Here is an 18577-nt window from a genome sequence, read left to right on the forward strand (position 1 = left end):
CTTCTCTGTTCTTTCTCCTACCAGCCCCCATATCCTCATCTTTCCCTGCTAACTTCTATTTTATTGCCCTCCCCATTTTAGCTAAATTGTTTATTTACTTCATGTGTGCCTTGCCATTCTCCACAGTAGGTATCCTGACAGTTAAAGCGGTTTCTCAGTGGAACAGGTTTCCTCAAGAGGTGGTGGGTTCTCCATCTTTGGACATTTTTAAACAGAGGCTGATTCTGTGAAGGTTCAAGGGGGTGGCAGGTTACAGTGGATGAGCGATAGGGTCCACCACGTCGGCTTCCTATTTCATTTTCCCTGGCAATAGATGCTCAGTGCCTCTCTGGCTGATAAAGGGCGATAGAAAAGCACTTCAAAATACACCGAGATCCTTAGGCCGTTTGCAGTCCGTTCGCAGAAGCACCAGTCAGCCTTCCAATCGGCTTCTAGCGTTTGTGGAGAGCGTAACCACGGCAGCGGATTCCGGAGTGAGGGCAGGCGCGAGGCCTCCGCTGGTGCGACTGAGCATGCCCCGTAGCGGGGGAGCATGCGCAGAATGCCCGCGACGCCTTGTCCGGGGGCCGGTGCTGCCATGGCGGCCGGTGAAGGCGGTGGCGGCGTGTTCGCGTTCCGCGACGCCCGCTGGGAGCCTGACCCGCAGCTCGAACCCCTCCCGGCCGTCCGTGTGCCTCAGCCGGCGCCGCTGGTGCTGGACAACGGCTCGTTCCAGCTGCGGCTGGGCTGGGCCTGCCCGGAGGGCGACGTCCCCGCCGAGCCGCTGCTCTGCTTCCGCTCCCTGGTGGCGCGGAGCCGGGGAGCCCGCGGCGGGGCTGGCGTCGAGACGCAGGTGGGCAACGACCTGGGCAGCCCCGAGCCCCTCCGCTGGCTCCTCCGCTCGCCCTTCGACCGCAACGTGCCCGTCCAGATGGAGCTCCAGGAGCTGCTCTTCGACCACGGCTTCCAGCGCCTCGGCGTCTCCTCGCAGGTAGGTAGGCGGGTGGATCGGGCCCTTGGCTCTCCGGTGGACTTGCAGGGTTGTCGTGTTCTCGCTTTGTATGTATGCATTTATAATTATATATTTTTATTTTTATAATTTTCATATATATATATATATATATATATATATATATATATATATACACACACACACATACACATACACACATATATGTATATATACACACATACACACACACTACTTATAATTTATAATAATTATAAATAAGCAGTTATAAATGAAATGCAAATAAATATAGATTATAATAAATTATATTTATTGTAATATGTATTAATTAATTAGGTATTTAGCCCATCTCTAGAGACTGATATCGGGTTATAGTATAACTATAAATAGTTATATTTAGTTATTTAGTTATATAGTTATATCTGATTACCACCCTCCCTTGGTGGTGTACAGTGGAAATTCCATCCTATAGTACAAGGAAGCATCATGAGACTCCTAAAGATAGGGAAGAGCGAGGGATGAATAAGGAGATGAGGGGAAGTGGAAGGGTCCGGAGTTGAAGGGGGCAGTACTGGAAGGTAGCCTAGGTCTGCCTCTGTACAGCCTGGTCTGTTGTGCTGTCACCATCATTTGCAGCCGGGGCCTCTGTGTGAGGGAGGTACTTGTTGCAAATAAATGACAGTTATGTGGGCTGATAGTACAATATCCAAAGATGTGTTGAAGCCATGGTCATGGATGATCCCGAAGAGGAGAGGATGTGGGCAGCATGCAGGGGTCGATTTTCTTGACTTTTACGCAGACCAGTCAAGCTTTTCTGTGGCATAGTTCAGAATTGATTTATTCATTTGAATTGTTTGTTAATCCTTCTCCTCCTCTATCTGCTGGAAAGCTCCCAAAGATCTTTTATAATGATAAAAGAGGCAATACAACAAAACAAAATAACAAACCGTATTATTTATTTATTTTCTTATATTTCTATACTGCCTCCCTGAAGACTCAGGGCAGTTTACACAAAACGTAGGGATATACATCACAATTATAATAGCCATTATGACCTGGTTTTAGTGGCTTGCATATCCCATTTTTCTAGGGACCAACACAAATTAGCTTGCAAATTAAAAAGAATATAGTCAATCTGTTTAAAAATAAGCCAGGGTATAAAACAGGGGTAGTCAACCAGTGGCCCTCCAGATGTCCATGGACTACAATTCCCATGAGCCCCTGCCAGCGTTTGCTGGCGGGGGCTCATGGGAATTGTAGTCCATGGACATCTGGAGGGCCACTGGTTGACTACCCCTGGGTTAGAGGATCTCCATCAAAACAGAAAAAGGCCAATTGCTATTTACATATATTTAAAACTTCCAAAAATAGCTAGTGGCAAGGCTGCAAAATTATCTGATATTCTTGTACGCCAACTTCAGGCTTCTAACAGTGCAATTGTAAGTAGTCTTAACCCCCTTCTAAGACCATTGACTTCAATAGAAAGATGTAACTCTGCCTACAATGCTGAAAGAGCTGCACCAGACTTGAGTGTATCATCTCAGGATACGACTTGCCAAATATCTCAAAACACTTTTCTAACTTGTCTCTTTTTTCCAATTTCATTTTAGGGCTGTGTTGATCATCCGGTTGTGGTAACAGAAGCCGTATGCACCCCACTCTATTCACGGCAAATGCTGTCAGAGCTCCTCTTTGAATGCTACCAAGTCCCCAAAGTTTCTTATGGTGTGGACAGTCTGTACAGCTTCTTCCACAACAAAAGGCAGGGCTGGCCTTGCAGTGGACTCATTGTTTCCTCTGGATATCAGTGTACACACATTTTGCCGGTTTTAGATGGCAGGTGAGCTAAAAGTTTATTAGAGGGGTGGATGTTGGATTTCTTCTTAGCAGACCGGACTTCACAAGACTGAGTATTTTTTGAAGACTTCCTTGGGAACAGGCTTAACCTGGTTACCTTCAGAAATGATTTTTCTTGCATGTTTGATTAAACAGATGTGTGGTCAGAGTAGATTTTCATATGTTTTGAACTCATCAAATTGCTTTATACTGGTTAAAATCATAGGCCCATCTAACAGTATTATCTGCTCTTGACTGGCTGTGTGTCTCTTTACCTTTACCTTGAAGAAGAGTTGTTTTTTATGCCCTGCTTTTCACTGCCTGAAGGAGTCTCAAAGTGGATTACAATTGCTTTCCCTTTCGTCTCCCCACAGCAGACACCCCGTGAGGTAGGTAAGGCTGAGAGAGCTTCTGATAGAACTGCTCGGTCAGAACAGCACTATCAGGGCTGCGATGACCCCAAGGCCACCCAGCTGGCTGCATTTGAAGGAGCAGGGAATCAAACCTGGCTTGGCAGACTAGTAGCTGTTCCTCTTAACCACTACACCAGGCTGGCTTTCTTCTTGCAGTGCTTTAACAAGATGCTGTGTCATTGCCAGACAAGTTCAGTACCCTCAAGTGATAACACCTCCTTCTGGAGCATCCCTTAAAAAGAAAGAGAGTGACAGTCAGTTGTCAGTAGGCGATTTGAAGGCCCAGTTATAAGACTGGACTTCCCAAAGGAGGTGGATGCTACTAGAGGCAGTCTGAACTGAGCCAGATGGATATTTTTATTTTGTCATAGTTGAATAGCTCACTAAAGTTTGTTTTTATACCCCACACATACACACACTATTTCATAAGCTACGTAGTTGTGAAGATGTAGCACCATAACTCTAGTAGGGTGACTGTTACATTTGAGGTTCTTTCAGCAATTATTTCTCTCATTTTAAAACTTTAAAAAGTTAAACTCAGATTTTTTGCTCAGAAAAATCTCAGTAGCGTACTTAGTCTTTATTTCATAGGATTTGGAAGGGTTTCTGCAAGACAGTTGTTCTTTGTGAATGCTTGCATTACTTTCTAGTTTTGCTTTACATGCCAAGGTAGATCTGTGAATATTGTTTGTTATTAGCTTATAAAGTGTGAAGAAGTGGGCATATTGCAATTGAGCCTTGACTCAGGAGGTATTTTTTTCCAAGGTCAAGTTGGTATTTGAAAAACACACCAGAGTAGCTTTTATTGGGATATCCTTGTAGAAAGACTTTCAAGTTCTTTGCTTGTTTGTTTGTTTTGCTTCTGGGTCCATAGGCTGGATGCTAAAAACTGCAAGCGCATAAATCTCGGGGGGTGCCAGGCTGCCATGTACTTGCAGCGTCTCCTGCAGCTAAAATACCCAGGTCATCTGGCTGCCATCAGTCTTAGCCGCGTGGAGGAAATATTGCATGAGCACAGCTATGTTGCGGAAGACTACAAAGAAGGTAGGTGTTGCCATCATGCATCCTTTATTTTATCATGGTCTCCCACTGTTTTGCAGAAGTGTCACCCTGATTCCCAGGCAAAAGCCCCCCTTGGCCCCAACCACTTTCTATAAACACTTGGCTGTCAGTAGGAAAGTTGTCAGTGAGCTTCATGGAGACCATAAACAGCACATTAGGGACCCCTCTGCTAAGTTTTACTCGGTTGCTGCATTCTGTTATAAAGAAGTTCTTTTGCAATAGGTGTGAATCTGGTTCCTTGTCGAGCTCTTACACACTGTCTTACACACATACAGCACCATGGTTTTAGATAATTTTACCCAAATTCCAATCTGACATCTGAAAAGCAGACACCTGGGCAAATTACAGTTTGGTTAACCTCTGCAAACTGAGACCCTAAATTACCATTTAAATCTAGTTTGTCTAGGGACTTGGATTCAGGCATCATGACAAAGGGTAGTTTGAGAGCTTCTGAAAAAAAGAAGTTCAACTTCGTGCCTTATGTGCAGTCCCACATGGGATCTGCGACTGATGGAGGGCCTGCCACGGAGAAGAACTTGCAAGCTATATATATAAAATTCTAGAAGCTCCTAAGAGTCCTCGCCCCTCCCCTCATAAAGGGTGACTTTCCCACCCCAAGTCCCATGATATGGGAGGAGCTAACACCCTCCCCGTAGTTCTGCCAGTGAGAGATCACCCCCCAAAATAGAGGGTAAGGGGATGCTAGGAATAGAAATTTCACTTAATCCCCAGGGAATCTGGAGCCCCAGCATTGGAGGTCCATTGTATATTTTCTGGAAACTTATCCTATTGTTCCCATGTTTGGGAAACAGTGATAATAATAATAATCTTGTTTTTGTATTTATATATTTATGATATAATCTTGTTTTTGTATTTGTATATTTATGATGCAGAGCACTTTGTGTAGCCTCTGTTAGACCATTCACCATTCCTGATTGATGAAGTGGCAGCCATCCTCAGAGACAGTGTTGCTATATACCTGTGTATTTGTGTATATATGTATAGATAGATTGTTAGTTGATAGTGAGTCCTAAATAGTGTAGGCAAAACACCTATCCTGTATTTTGGGTGATATACTATGTCAGAGAGATAGAGGAGTTCAGAATGTCATGAACAAGAGTCTCCCTCATTTGTCAAGAGGCTTATGGTCTGCCGTAATCACTCTTAAGGACACTAGCTTATGCATCCATTCCTGTGTTTCTACATAATGCTTTTCATTATGTCTGTTTTGCTAGGCTTTATCAGGTTTTATAGGGTCGTTAATGCTCTTAAGGAGCAGAAATTAGATATGGGTCTTCTGGCTATTAATTTGGACTCTGTAATTATTTTGGACTATTAATATGTACCCGGACCCCCCCTCCGCTTTTGATCTTTCACACCTCCTGCATCAGTGCGAGGGCATGGGCAAAATTAAACACATTAAAATAGGCTTGTCTCATAAGCAAGGGAGCCAGCTACATCACCCTCCAGCTAGATAGTTTCCCCTTTATTTCTCAGAAGTGGTTACCTTCCCAATTGTGTTTGCATTGGAGTTAGATTTGGTAACACCTGGCGAAATGAGACACTGCGCCTTTTGACAAAATGTCTTTGGAACAGAGATGGCGAAGTGGAGGTCTCTGGAGTATTACGAAGAGAACGTACATAAGATGCAGCTGCCTTTTTCCAACAAACTCCTGGGGAGCACCCTCACCTCCGAGGAGAAGCAGGAGAGGCGGCAGCAGCAGCTTCGGCGCCTCCAGGAGCTCAATGCTCGCCGGAGAGAGGAAAAGCTGCAGCTCGATCAAGAGAGGTTGGACAGGTTGCTTTACGTCCAGGTAGCTTTACACAATGTTTAAATGGTAGCCGGGGGGGGGGGCATTGAATGGGGGAAGTGGAAAGAAGTGAGCAGCATGCTCACAGCCAGCTCCAATTCTAGACAAAACTTTGAACTGTCACAGGATCTCCTTGGATCCCATACCAAAGTTGCCCGTCTTCACTTGACAGTTTGTCATTTTCTCTTTGCATTCTGCTGAGTAACAGGTGCAGCCTTCTGTGATATTTGGTTCCCATTGGCTTTGTTGTAGTCAGGTGGAAATACCTAGAGAAAAGCAGTGTTAACATCCAGTAGTGTTGGCTAAAGAAAAGGTGAGGAATGTCTTTCCTTCTGTTGTGTTTAGGAGCTGCTTGAAGATGGCCAAATGGAGCAGTTTCACAAAGCTTTGGTGGAGCTGAATATGGACTCTGCGGAAGAACTTCAGTCTTACATCCACAAGCTGAGCATGGCAGTCGAACAAACCAAGCACAGAATTCTGCAGGCAGAAGTCAGCGTTGAAGTGGATGTTGTAGATAGCAAGCCAGAGGTACAACAGTGGGGTTCTGTTTTTTTAATTTATTAATTACATTTGTATAACGCCCTCACCTAAGGCTCAGGGCAGTTCATGTAAACCAAAGACAAAGACCAATACATCAAACTCTGTGACCATATCAAATAAGGTAACAATAATAATCTTTAACACTTTGCTCTATTATATAATTGTGAAAAGCCCTCCTCGGCGGAGACTGTCCGGGTCCTGCGCACATCCGAATTGGCCTGGCCTCACTGGCACCCACCCCGCCCAATCAGGCTGTGTCTCCTGCCCCTAACTGTCACATCCAACAACTCCACTCACTTTGCCTCAGACCACCAATGGAGCTGGCAGGTGGCTGATAGGTGTACTCCCTCCCCCCTCCCTTCAGGCCTGCTGTGAAAGAGCCTCTAACAGCCCTGACTGAGGCGAGGGAGGAGATTCTGAGAGCAACGCAAGGGGGGGGGAAGCTGTCCACTTCTGCCTAACTGTCAGCTGGCAGGGAGGCTACAGAAAAGTCCCTTCTCACTTAAAATACTTCTGTGTCCGGCCTCACTGCTGGAGGGAAGGCACAGCCAAGCCATGTGTATTTCTTCTTCGTGACTCTGTACATTTGAGGCCTACTGCATAGGGTTGTTGTGTAGACAAAACTGGATGTTGTTGAGGAGGTTCCTTTGCCTCCTGTTTCATCTGCACAACAACCCTGTGCAGTAGGCCTCAAATGTTTCATCTCCACAACAACCTTAGGGCTGATCCTGCGTTGAGCAGGGGGTTGGACTAGATGGCCTGTATGGCCCCTTCCAACTCTATGATTCTATGAATCTATTCTATTCTATGAACCTGCGTGGGAGGCCTTAAACGTTTGTTCTACACAACAACCCTGTCTATCCTCCAAAGCAGCCACTTCTGCCTGGGGAGCTGATCTTTATAGTTTAGAGATGAGCTGTAATTCTAGGAGCTCTCCAGGCCCCACCTGGAGGTTGGCTGTCCCTGGTCTCAATATATTCCTTGAAGTCTGGAAGTGGGACCTCAAAAGTGTATAATGCCCCCACAGCCACCTAGCACCCCCTGACCTATTTCAGGTCAAGAAAACATTGCAGAGGGGAGGTAAGGTTGCCAGATCGGTATAGGTTCATGTTCTGGAATTCCACACTACCTAGGTGTGCATAAACCTGAGTAGGGTCAAGACGGCTATGCACAGAGACCTCTTCAAAGTGAGGCACTAAACCTACATCAAACCATGAGCCAGTGCTTTCTCTACCTCCCTCATGGGGAGTCTGTTATGGGGAGAGGAAGGGTTATAAACTGCTTTGAGACACCTGAGGCCTGATGGGTGACTGTGGCCCATTTCCAGTTCTCACAGAGCTCTCTCAGCTCCACCTTGCTCACAGGGTGTCTGTTATTTGGACAGAAAGGGAAGGCAATTGGAAACTGCTTTGAGACAACTCCCGTCTTTGAAGGATTGAGCTTCAGATGACTCTGCTTGAGCCCCCTTGTCACTGCTTCCAGGCAGCTGGCTAATGCTTCTGGGGGAGAATCAGGGAGGTCATCCACCAGGAGGAAGAGCTGGTTGTCATCTGCATATAGTTGAAATCCCAGCCCTAACTTCTGTACCAGTTGGGCAAGAGGGCACATGAAGATGTTAAATAGGATTGGAGAGAGGACTGCTCCTTGAGGGACTTCACATGTAAGTTGGTGGTGGCTTGAGGATCTTTCTTCTATTGCTTACCTCAGTCCATGGCCCCAGAGAAAGGAGATCAGCCATTGAAGGGCTGCCCCCCCCATATTCTGGTGCTGGCGAGGCATTGAGCTAGAAGCTCATGGTTGACTGTGTTGAACGCTGCCGAAAGGTCTAATAGTACTTAAGTATCTGCAAAACCGCCGTTAAGACTTGTGTCCTGTTGTCTATGCTACAGCTTAAGTGACAGCCAGTGTGGTGTTGCAGTTAAAAGTGCTGACCTCTAATCTGGAGAATAGGGTTTGATTCCTCACTCCTCCACATGTGACCAGCTGGGTGACCTTTGGCTGGCTACAGTTGCAGAACAGTTCTGTTAGAGCTTTCTCAGCCCCACCTACCTCACAGGGTGTCTGATTTGGTGACAGGAAGGGAAAGCTATTTGTAAGCCATGTTAAGACTCCTTCAGGTAGTGCAAAGTATCTTATAAAAATCCAGTGCGCTTGTTCTCACTCTCTTTCATGCAGACTTTTTCCTCCTCTAAAGATAGTCCCTTCTCTTTCTGCCTATCCCACCCCAATTCGGAAAGCATTATAAGACGGCCTCAACAAAAGCTGTGGGTGTGCAACTAGTCCTGCCACTTAGTCCCCCTGTCTCTGCTAAATCAGAAACCCGAGCAGTTGTTCAGTTTGAGAATCCTTGGGAGACATGTTACAGCCCTTTGAATATGCTGCCTGTTCAGGGACTCTCCAAACATTCCTCACCTCCTGTCCCTGTGGCTCCTTTGTTCCTGAGCTTTCCTGGATTTCTGTTAGAAAAAAAACCTTGAGAGAGATGAGAGGGTATTATAAAGCAAAAGTGGCTTTGTGTTAAATCGTTTTACATTGCAGTCCACGTTTCTCCTTGGGGCAGGCACAAGTCAGTGTAGCCAGTCAGATGAGAAACTTGAGAAGCAAATAAGAGGACAAGAATCACAGCAATCTAAGACAAAGCATATATGTTAGACATCATATTCACATTTCAGAAAATGATTTGCCGAAGTATGAAATCAAAGCAGTGGCTTGTCCCTAAAGAATGTGGGCAGAAGCAATAAGAGGCAGGCAGGTTACGATCAACTCATGAGGGCACTTACAGAAAAGAGAATGCTTGCCCACTGACTTCTTCCAAAACATGGCGTATATGCAGAGTTCAGAAGCAGTTAGTGGCAGCATATGCCCCATTCTGGCTTTCTTGGTTTCATGGCAACTTAACTGCACTTTTACATCAGCAGTATGTGACTTTGTTTTCTTGGTTATTTGATCATGAACCAAACAATTGTCTTGGGTATTTTTTAGCCATTGAATTATGGGAACTCCATGGGGTTTTCAAGGCAAGAGACATTCAGAGGTGCTTTGCCATTGCTTGCCTCTGCGTCACAACCCTCATAGAATCATAGGGTTGGAAGGGGCCATATAGGCCATCTAGCCCAGCCCCTATTCCTTAGTGGCGTCCCATCCAAATACTAACCAGGATCATCCCTGCTTCTCTTCCAAAATCTGATACAATTGAGCTAGCCTGGGCGGTCCAGATCAGAGCTGTGTCTTTTTAGCAGGAGTTCTTTTGAGGACATCTTTCTTGGATTCAGATGAGTATTTAATCTTATGTAACCTTTATATTTTTAAGCTGGGTAAACTTCTTGAGAATATTTGCTAAATTTAAAAATAGTTTGTTTGGTTACAGCTGACAGAAAAGAAATTCCTGGCCTGAAACTCCTAAACCCAAATAACCTAGTGTTAGAATTCAGAGTGAAGTAACCTGCATCAAATGCTTTCCAATTAATATGGTGATACTTACAGCCAGCAGTGAGCTGTGGCGTTGCACTCCTTCATTTCAGCAGTCTGTTTCGGGGCATAATACCTACTCTCACTGCCTGAAAGTAGCAATTTTCCAAAATTCGCATACCATCTATTTAGCCAGCAAATATTTATTTTCCAGCATCATCTGTACAGGGTACAGAATAAGGTAATTGATAGACCAGTAGGCAATTGTGTAAATGTACCAAGTCTGTGCCACCTTTAGTATCTGGGTTAACTTAATACACTAATTGGGACAAAAACACTTTTTGCTTGCAAAAAGAGACTAATTTTTGAACGGATAACTTAACAGCTTGGTTAAGGTAGTTGGAAATATGCCAGGGTGGTGTACGAGGCTTAATCCCAAAGCTTTTGTTCACTCAGCTTGCTGTCCTAAATGTGCTTGCTTGAGAGTAAACAGACATCTAAGACTGTTTGCTTTTTCATGAATGCACCATCAATAGAGTTGGGTCAAGACAGAAGAATAATTCAGAATGGTCTCTGCTGCTTTTAAACCTTGGCATGTTCATGTTAGTTTGTGTGGCTTGGCTGTTTACTGGATTAATCTGTGGTCCTTTTCCCTCCAAGACTCCTGACCTGGACCCAATGGGCAGTGAACAGTCCATGGATGATGTGGAAAGTATGAATGAATTTGAGCCTTTATTTGCTGAGGAGCAACCGGAACCTGAAAAGCCAGTTACCACAGTACAGGTTTGTCATTCCTTTAAATATCATACGCACACAATATCTGCACAGTCCTTTTCCTGAATTCCAGGCCATCCCTTCAGAAGTTGAGCATGAACTTGGAGGAAACTCATGCTCAGATGTTTACCATAGCCCTGAATGGCTCTTGGAGGAGGGTTTCTTCTTTGGTTGAAACTTCTTACCTGCACGATAGGAATAATTTTCTCATTCTTTCACTTGAGGTAGCCTGCCTGATATCATAGAATCATAGGGTTGGGAGGGGCCATACAGGCCATATAGTCCCAACCCACTGCTCAATGCAGGATCAGCCTAAAGCATCCATGATAGAGTAGACTCGTCAAACATACAGCTCATATTAAAAAAAACATCCCTCATGTAACTGGGGGGAACCACTCCGGATATGGAAGAGATTATATTAGAGTATTATGCCCCTGGCTGAGGTCCCTCCCTTCCCCAAACACAGGCCCTCCACAGGTCTTCCTTCAGATCTTCTGGGGTAGCCCAATGCACAGCCTGGAGTTGTCAGCCATAAGAGGCAAGGAGGGGGCTGGGTTGACCTTGAGCTCTGTGCAGCCAGATCCCTTGGGGCCCTTCTTCCGGATGTTTAGCCGAAAATTCTTTTGAATTAATTTCAACTCATTGGCTCTGGGACAATAGAAAACTGCTCCATCCCCTCAAGTATTTGAAGATGGTTGTCATATCCCCTCTCAGTTGCCTCCTCTCCAGGCTAAACAGACCAAGCTCCCTCAACCTTTCTTCATATGTCTTAGTCTCCAAACCCCTCACCATCTTCATTGCCCTCCTCTGGAAACGCTCCGGTTTCTCTACACGTTTTTTCAGTTGTGGTGCCCAAAACTGAACACCGCTCTCTAAGTGAGGTCTAACTAGAGCGGAGTAAAGGGGTAACCACTTTGCATGATCAGGACACTTTAGTTCTTTTAATACAGCCCAAAATACCATTTGCCTTTTTAGCTACGAAGTCACACTGCTGACTCATGTTCAGTGTGTGGTCTACTAAGACCATCCTTTTCACACATACTAGTCTCATACATCCTATAGTGATGCATTTGATTTTTCCTATCTAAATGCAGAACTTTACATTTTTCACTATTAAAATTCATTTTATTCATTTTAGCTCAGATTTCCAGACTGACAAGATGATCTTGTATCCTGATTCTGTCTTCTACCCCTCCCAGTTTAGTAGCATCTGCACATTTAATAAGCACCCTCTCTATTCCTTCATCGAAATCATGAATCTGTTGAATAACACAGGGCTCAGGACAGATCCCAGAGGCACTCTACTCATCACTCCTCTCCAAGAAGATGACGAACCATTTACAAGCACCCTTTGAGTGTAATCTGTCAACCAGTTCTCAATCTACCTAACAAGAATAGAATCCATACCGCATTTTAACAACTTGCCAATAAGAGTATCATGCGGAACTGTATCAAAAGCCTTTTTGGAAATCAAGGTAAACAATATCCACAGCATTCCCATAGTCTAGCAAGGTAGTAATTTCCTCTAATAAAGGGATAAGGTTAGTTAGTTTGACTCGTTCTTGAGAAAGCCATGACTCTTAGTAATTATAGCCATCCACTCTAGCTGCTCAAGGACCGACTGTTTAATGATTTGTTCTAAAATTATGCCAGCTATAGACATCAAGCTCACATGTCGGTAGCTAGCTGCATCCTCCTTTTTCCCCTTCTTGAAGATGGGGATAACATTTGCCTGTCTCCAATCTTCTGGCACTTCACCTGTTTTCCAAGAATTGTCAAAAATAATGGGCAGAGGCTGAGAAACTACATCTGCAAGTTCTTTTAGAATCAAAGCAGCCCTCCCTTTCCTCACCACCCTGTGAGGTAGGTGAGGTCAAGAGAGCCCTAATATTACTGCTCGGTCAAAACAGTTTTATCATTGCTGGCTGCATGTTGGGGCTGCATGTTGGGAAGGGGCAGGGAGCAGGGAATCACACCCCGCGTACCAGATTAGAAGTCAGCGCTCCTAACCACTACACCAGGCTGGCTTTCCCAGCAGGATTGTTATCAGGAAATAAAAGTCTGCAAAAGACAATTAAAGTGAAACTGGCATTGCTGGAGAGCAACAGCACTTGAAGATTGCTTGTGGTACTGGTGAACATCGCAGTTTCCCTTCCCAAAGCCTGTTGCCTGTAGCAGTTGGTCCCCCATGTTCTCCTAGCTGATACCACTTAGCTACCAGTCTTTGGCTGCTGCACCTGTAGCAATGGAATGCAGAACCAGCTCTCCAAAGCTTCTGCAATGTGTTAGTCTTTGAAGAGCCACCAGAGTTTCTGGCGGCTGCAGCTTGATTGTCAGGCTCTTTGTGCTGTGCAAAACTTCCTGTGCATAGTTAGCAAAAGGTGGATAATTAGGTGCTGAGGAGGGGTGTGGGTCATGATGAGTGGTAAACTATCTCCCAGATATGGCGTTACACTTTGTGGCACACTTGGCCCAGCCTGACATTAATATCAGATCTTGAATTTGACACCACTGCCCTAGGACCTCTGCCTCATGTATTGTGGCTCCTGCTCTCTGGAATGGACTCCCTGAGGAGGATTGGGAGGCACTACCTCCAGGAGTTTTTAGGTGGTGCTGCAAAGCTGTTTTATTTAGCAGGAAGCTTAATGGCTGCTGACGTTTTGACAGGGAGGTGGTGGTTACTTAGGGTTCTGCTATGTGTTGTTTGTTTTTAATTGGGATTTGTAAGTCACCTTTAAAGGTAAAGGTAAAGTTATCCCCTGTGCAAGCACCGGGTCATGTCTGACCCTTGGGGTGACGCCCTCTAGCATTTTCATAGCAGACTCAATACGGGGTGGTTTGCCAGAGCCTTCCCCAAAGTCACCTTTAGCTATAGGGAAAGGTAGAAGTAGTTTAATACTGACTTGTGCCACAAGATTTAGTTTCGTGGTTTATTTTGTCCTGGTCTCCCGGCCCCACCCTCAACCAAAAAGAGTTGCCAGATTCAACAACCAATGAGGGTGCCAGACACTGCATAAATAAAAAGGAGCCCACCCGCAGCTTCCTCAGGGTTAAGAGCAGACCAGGGAAGGGTAGGGAAAATGGAGATCATTTGACAATGACTGATCAAGGCCATCAGTAGTTAACACACAGCTGCAATCAATTAGGACTCCCTTCTGATCTTCTCTTGTTAGGATGAATGTGGTGCAGTGATTTATAGAAATGCCTTTCCCTGCACAGTGGATCCAGAAGCACTTGAGTCATTTGCCTGGTGACAGAGTTTCTCTTTCCACTTGCCTCTGCAGTGAGAAGGCAACTTGCAAAGATTTTTTTCTCTGTCAGGGAAGAGGAAGTGAGTTCTCTGTGACTGATGGCTGGTGCTGACCCGGCCTTCACTTGTGATGCCGTTTCTCTTGGGGAGGAATCCAACCTCTCAGTAGACCTTGACCATGCATAGGTGCAAGGATGACTGAAACTCAGAGTCTTGGTTTTGCTGGAGGATTTCTGCTAACGAGGATTTCCCTTTCTGAAACAAGATTTTCCTACCTACCTTCTTCCATCACAGTTCATAAGGTGTGGCATGCATTTTGCAGGAGGGGGGAAGAATGTGACTGGGGGTTGGCGGGGGGGAGAATGCCACACATTACTTGCTGAAATCCTTCTGACTGTGGAAACAGTCTGGTGGTAGATCCAAGTCAAAGACTCTCAACTGCTTTTTAATAAGGATTGATTTAGGAAAGCCTTTCTCAACTATTTTACCATTGAGAAACCCCTGAAACATTCCCCAGGCTTCAGGAAGTGACATGTTCATGCAGAATATGGCTGAGAAGCATAACTGCATACATGCCCACCCAGGGCTCCTCCCCTTCCCACCCCCTTCAGGCCCATTATTGGTCATTTTGCGAGTGGGGTATGGGTTGACATGGCCATATATGGTGATATAATCCGATAAACGAAAATGACCATGAAACCATCTTGGTTTTGAATCTCCTGTCTTTACAGCCTGTATTTAACTTGGCAGAGTACCACCAGCTCTTTATTGGCACAGAAAGAATCCGTGTTCCTGAAATCATTTTCCAGCCATCCTTGATAGGAGAAGAACAAGCCGGAGTAGCAGAAACAATGCAGTTTGTCCTGGACAGGTTGGTTAACAAATAATGTCAATTCCCTAGTGGTTTTCTATAATAGCTGTGGGGAGGGGGTGGTGTGTGATCAAAATCACTCCTGCCTTCTGATGAAATATGCCTTTGCTGGCTAATTGTGCAGGTTCCATGACCACAGAAAGTTTCTTGCTTGGTGGAATGTTAATGATGCCTATAAATCATAAGAGCATCTTAAAGAACACAGTAATACTGTATTGATGCAGCAAGTTGTCTCTGAACAAACGCACTCCATGAGGGATGGAATGAGTGCATTTGTAGGTTGTTTAATAGAACCTACAGGACTAGACTCATTCCATTGTCTTTTGCACAGTTATGAAAGCAGTTAGATAATGCAGTTAAGTATGTCATTCTGAGTTGCCTTAAGCATAGTTCTGGAGTCAGTACTGGCATCTACAATTTCCTTTGCCCATGGAAAATATAAAGAATCTTGTTCTAGATATTTATACCCCAGTTCTTTTCCCAACAGGGATCAGGAGTAGTTTGGGGTAGTGGTTAGGTGTGGTGGCCTCTGATATAGAGAACAGGACTTGATTCCCCACTCCTCCTTTACATGTAGCCAGCTAGGTGACCTTGGGCTAGTCATAGTTCTGTCAGAGCTCTCTCAGCCTCACCTACCTCACAAAGGTGCCTGTTATTGGGAGAGGAAGGGTAGGCACTTGTAGGTCGGTTTGAGGCTTCTTCAGGTAGTAAAAAGCAGGATACAAAAACCCTCCTTTTTCTTACCGCAGTATTCTTTCCTGCTCCATTTTGTCCTCCCAGCAACCACCATGATGTAGGCTAAGCTGAGAGTGAGTGGCCCAAGGTCAATTGGTGATCTTCTGTGGCAGGCTGAGGATTGAAACCTTGGTCTCTCAGATCCCAGCCTAGCCACCTAATTGCTCTGGCTTTCAGGAACTAAATCCCCATCCCTTCTGTGATAGACATATATAATGAATGTAGGTTTGTGTCTTTAATGGATGGGGTGCTGTTTGGTTTCAGGTATCCCAAAGAGCAGCAGCAAAAGCTTGTCCAGAATGTATTCCTTACTGGGGGAAACATGATGTATCCGGGCATGAAAGCTAGAATCCAGAAGGAACTGTTGGAAATGAGGCCTTTCCAAACGTCTTTTCAGGTAACTTGTTTGCCTTTGTCAGTCCAATGGCTGTATGTAATGTTTAAACCAGTGGTTCTCAACCTTCCTAATGCTGCAACCCTTTAATACAGTTCCTCATGTTGTGGTGACTCCCAATCATAAAGTTATGCAATTGTTCTTTCACAGAAATTAAACCAAAACTGACCAACGGTGTGAAGATCCATTGTTCATGATTGTATATAAATTGGTTTTTTTCCAGGGTTTCTCAGTTCAGTTCTGCCTCTTGTCCCCCCCATACCGATCTCACTCTTTTCTACTTGCAGGAGGAGCAGCAACAGTAGCGGCGGCCTCCCCCCTCCCCCCCCCCGGCCAAGCTGCTCACCCTGCCGCGACCCCTCTGAAAGGGCCATTTGACCCCCAAAGGGATCCTGACCCCCAGGTTGAGAATCACTGGTTTAAACACTCAGGATGCCAATGTCAACAGATTTTTAGGAAGTGATTGAGGGAAGGTCTTTGAGTTGATCTGAGATGCTGTCTTGGTTATGCTGTGTGTTTGCGGGTGAGAGATTACAGACAGCTTTTTGTGGCCTGTACAAGAGCCTCAAAGACAGATCCATGAAATGTCAACCACAGCCTTCAAGCCCAAAAATTTTAATTAAAGACTGTAAGAAATGTATTCGTCATGCACACAGATTGAGAAAGAACGGCTGGGTTCTATGTAACAGCTCTTCTCTCACTTGTCGTCTTTTTGATTTCTGTAAGACCCAGTTGAACTTACTAGGCCTCTTTACCTTCCTTGCCTCCACATAGGTGCACCTGGCCTCTAATCCAGTGTTAGATGCATGGTATGGCGCTCGAGAGTGGGCCCTGGAGTACATGAACCGGGAAGAAGGCTGGATTACCAGGAAAGATTATGAAGAAAAGGGTGGAGAATACCTGAAGGAACACAGCACTTCCAATGTCTATGTACCTATTCGCCTCCCGAAACAGGCTCCGCGACCAGCTGAAACTTCAGCATCCAGCAAAGCTGTGGGGCCTGCTCCTAACAGTGCTTCTGAGCAGACATAGGATGGGGAAGGTTAGGAGAAGCTGGTTTGTAAGGAGGCTACTTTCCAGAGCAAAAGAGTCTCTTGTGGTGCAGAGTAGTAAGGCAGCAGAAATGCTGTCTGAAGCTGTCTGCCCATGAGGCTGGGAGTTCGATCCCAGCAGCCGGCTCAAGGTTGACTCAGCCTTCCATCCTTCCGAGGTCGGTAAAATGAGTACCCAGCTTGCTGGGGGGTAAACGGTAATGACTGGGGAAGGCACTGGCAAACCACCCCGTATTGAGTCTGCCATGAAAACGCTAGAGGGCGTCACCCCAAGGGTCAGACATGACCCGGTGCTTGCACAGGGGATACCTTTACCTTTACTTTTTACTTTCCAGAGCAACAACCAAATTGCTAATCTGCCAAAACTAGACTCACAAGCCCCCAGTTTCTGGTTGGGCTTGCAATATTTGGCATCTTAAACAGTGAATGTCATTCAGCTTTTTTTTTCCTGATCCCTGCAGTGGGAAATCTCAAGTGCAACCCTCAGTTGCTGTGGGATAATTGCAGGTCCTGCATCTGTTCAAGGTGTTTTTTAAAAAAAGAAAGCAAAGCAGATATTTCAGAGAAAATGCTTATTGGTCTCATTGAGGCTAACTCATTCTGTGCATGTTACATAATAGATGTAAGTTTTAAAGCTCTAAGCAATGTAAATAAAGTCTCTTTTTATATAGTTAAGAGCTTTTTTCTTTGCTCCAAAGTGTAGCTCTATTAGTCCAGAAGGGGGCGCTTTCACCTAAAGGAAGACAGAATTTTAACCAACTCACTCTTCATTGAAATTGGAGGTTTTATTGGCAAGATTCTTCTGTTGTTCTATGTGTTCTTGACCTTATTGGGGGATCTTTATCTGTTTGTCCCTTAGCTAAAGGAGCTTTATTCTAAGATGACTGTCATAACAGAAAGTTTCAATGATTCCCCTATTCAACTCTAAATACTGACTCATTGAATAACAGAAGCTAGCGTTGCTAATGCATTTGGAGACATTTGTGGGAGGTTTTAATGCCCTTGTACAATTGTGTCAAAATGTGAATTGAACACCCTTTCTGTTCTTGGAGGCCCTTTCCTCCCCAGCATCCATGAGAGAACGAATGCCTGGTTTGTTTTTGCTTATGTTTAGCGCTTTTTGTTGTTTCATTCCCATAGTGCCTTGTGGATTCTGTTCTGGATGAATGCGTCCCTGTGCACTTGAACTTCACCTCTATTATACGGAATCTCAGTCGTGTATTTAAGGAGTATTGTAACTCTCATGGCCACAGGACAAAATATAGTCAGAGCAATTAGCCCAAATTTACACTCTTAATTTCTAACAGACAGTTTCTGTAAGCACTAGCTAGATGTTTTGCTGTCACCTCTGTTAGGGGCTGATCAGAGATTTTTCATAGATATGAAGTATTGGTATTCACCTTTTTTTCTTTTGGTTTGGTTCTTGTGGTCCATAGTCCATATTGCTCCCAGTAGAAGAAGAGTTGGTTTTTATATACTACT

The 18577-nt window shown here is 44.9% G+C and overlaps 1 protein-coding gene across 1 annotated transcript; it reads left to right on the forward strand.

Annotated features, from left to right (window-relative positions):
• The first annotated feature begins 515 nt into the window (after positions 1–515).
• On the forward strand, positions 516–17765 carry ACTR5 (actin related protein 5). Its single transcript, XM_077335416.1, has 9 exons — positions 516–970; positions 2560–2789; positions 4073–4242; positions 5857–6074; positions 6417–6599; positions 10680–10802; positions 14775–14914; positions 15914–16046; positions 16818–17765. Exons 1-9 carry the CDS (start codon positions 533–535, stop codon positions 17073–17075), a joined length of 1893 nt encoding a protein of 630 aa, XP_077191531.1. The 5' UTR covers positions 516–532; the 3' UTR covers positions 17076–17765.
• Positions 17766–18577: the final 812 nt, after the last annotated feature.

The sequence above is a fragment of the Paroedura picta genome, chromosome 4 (assembly GCF_049243985.1).
Source record: "Paroedura picta isolate Pp20150507F chromosome 4, Ppicta_v3.0, whole genome shotgun sequence".
Lineage (NCBI taxonomy): Eukaryota > Metazoa > Chordata > Lepidosauria > Squamata > Gekkonidae > Paroedura > Paroedura picta.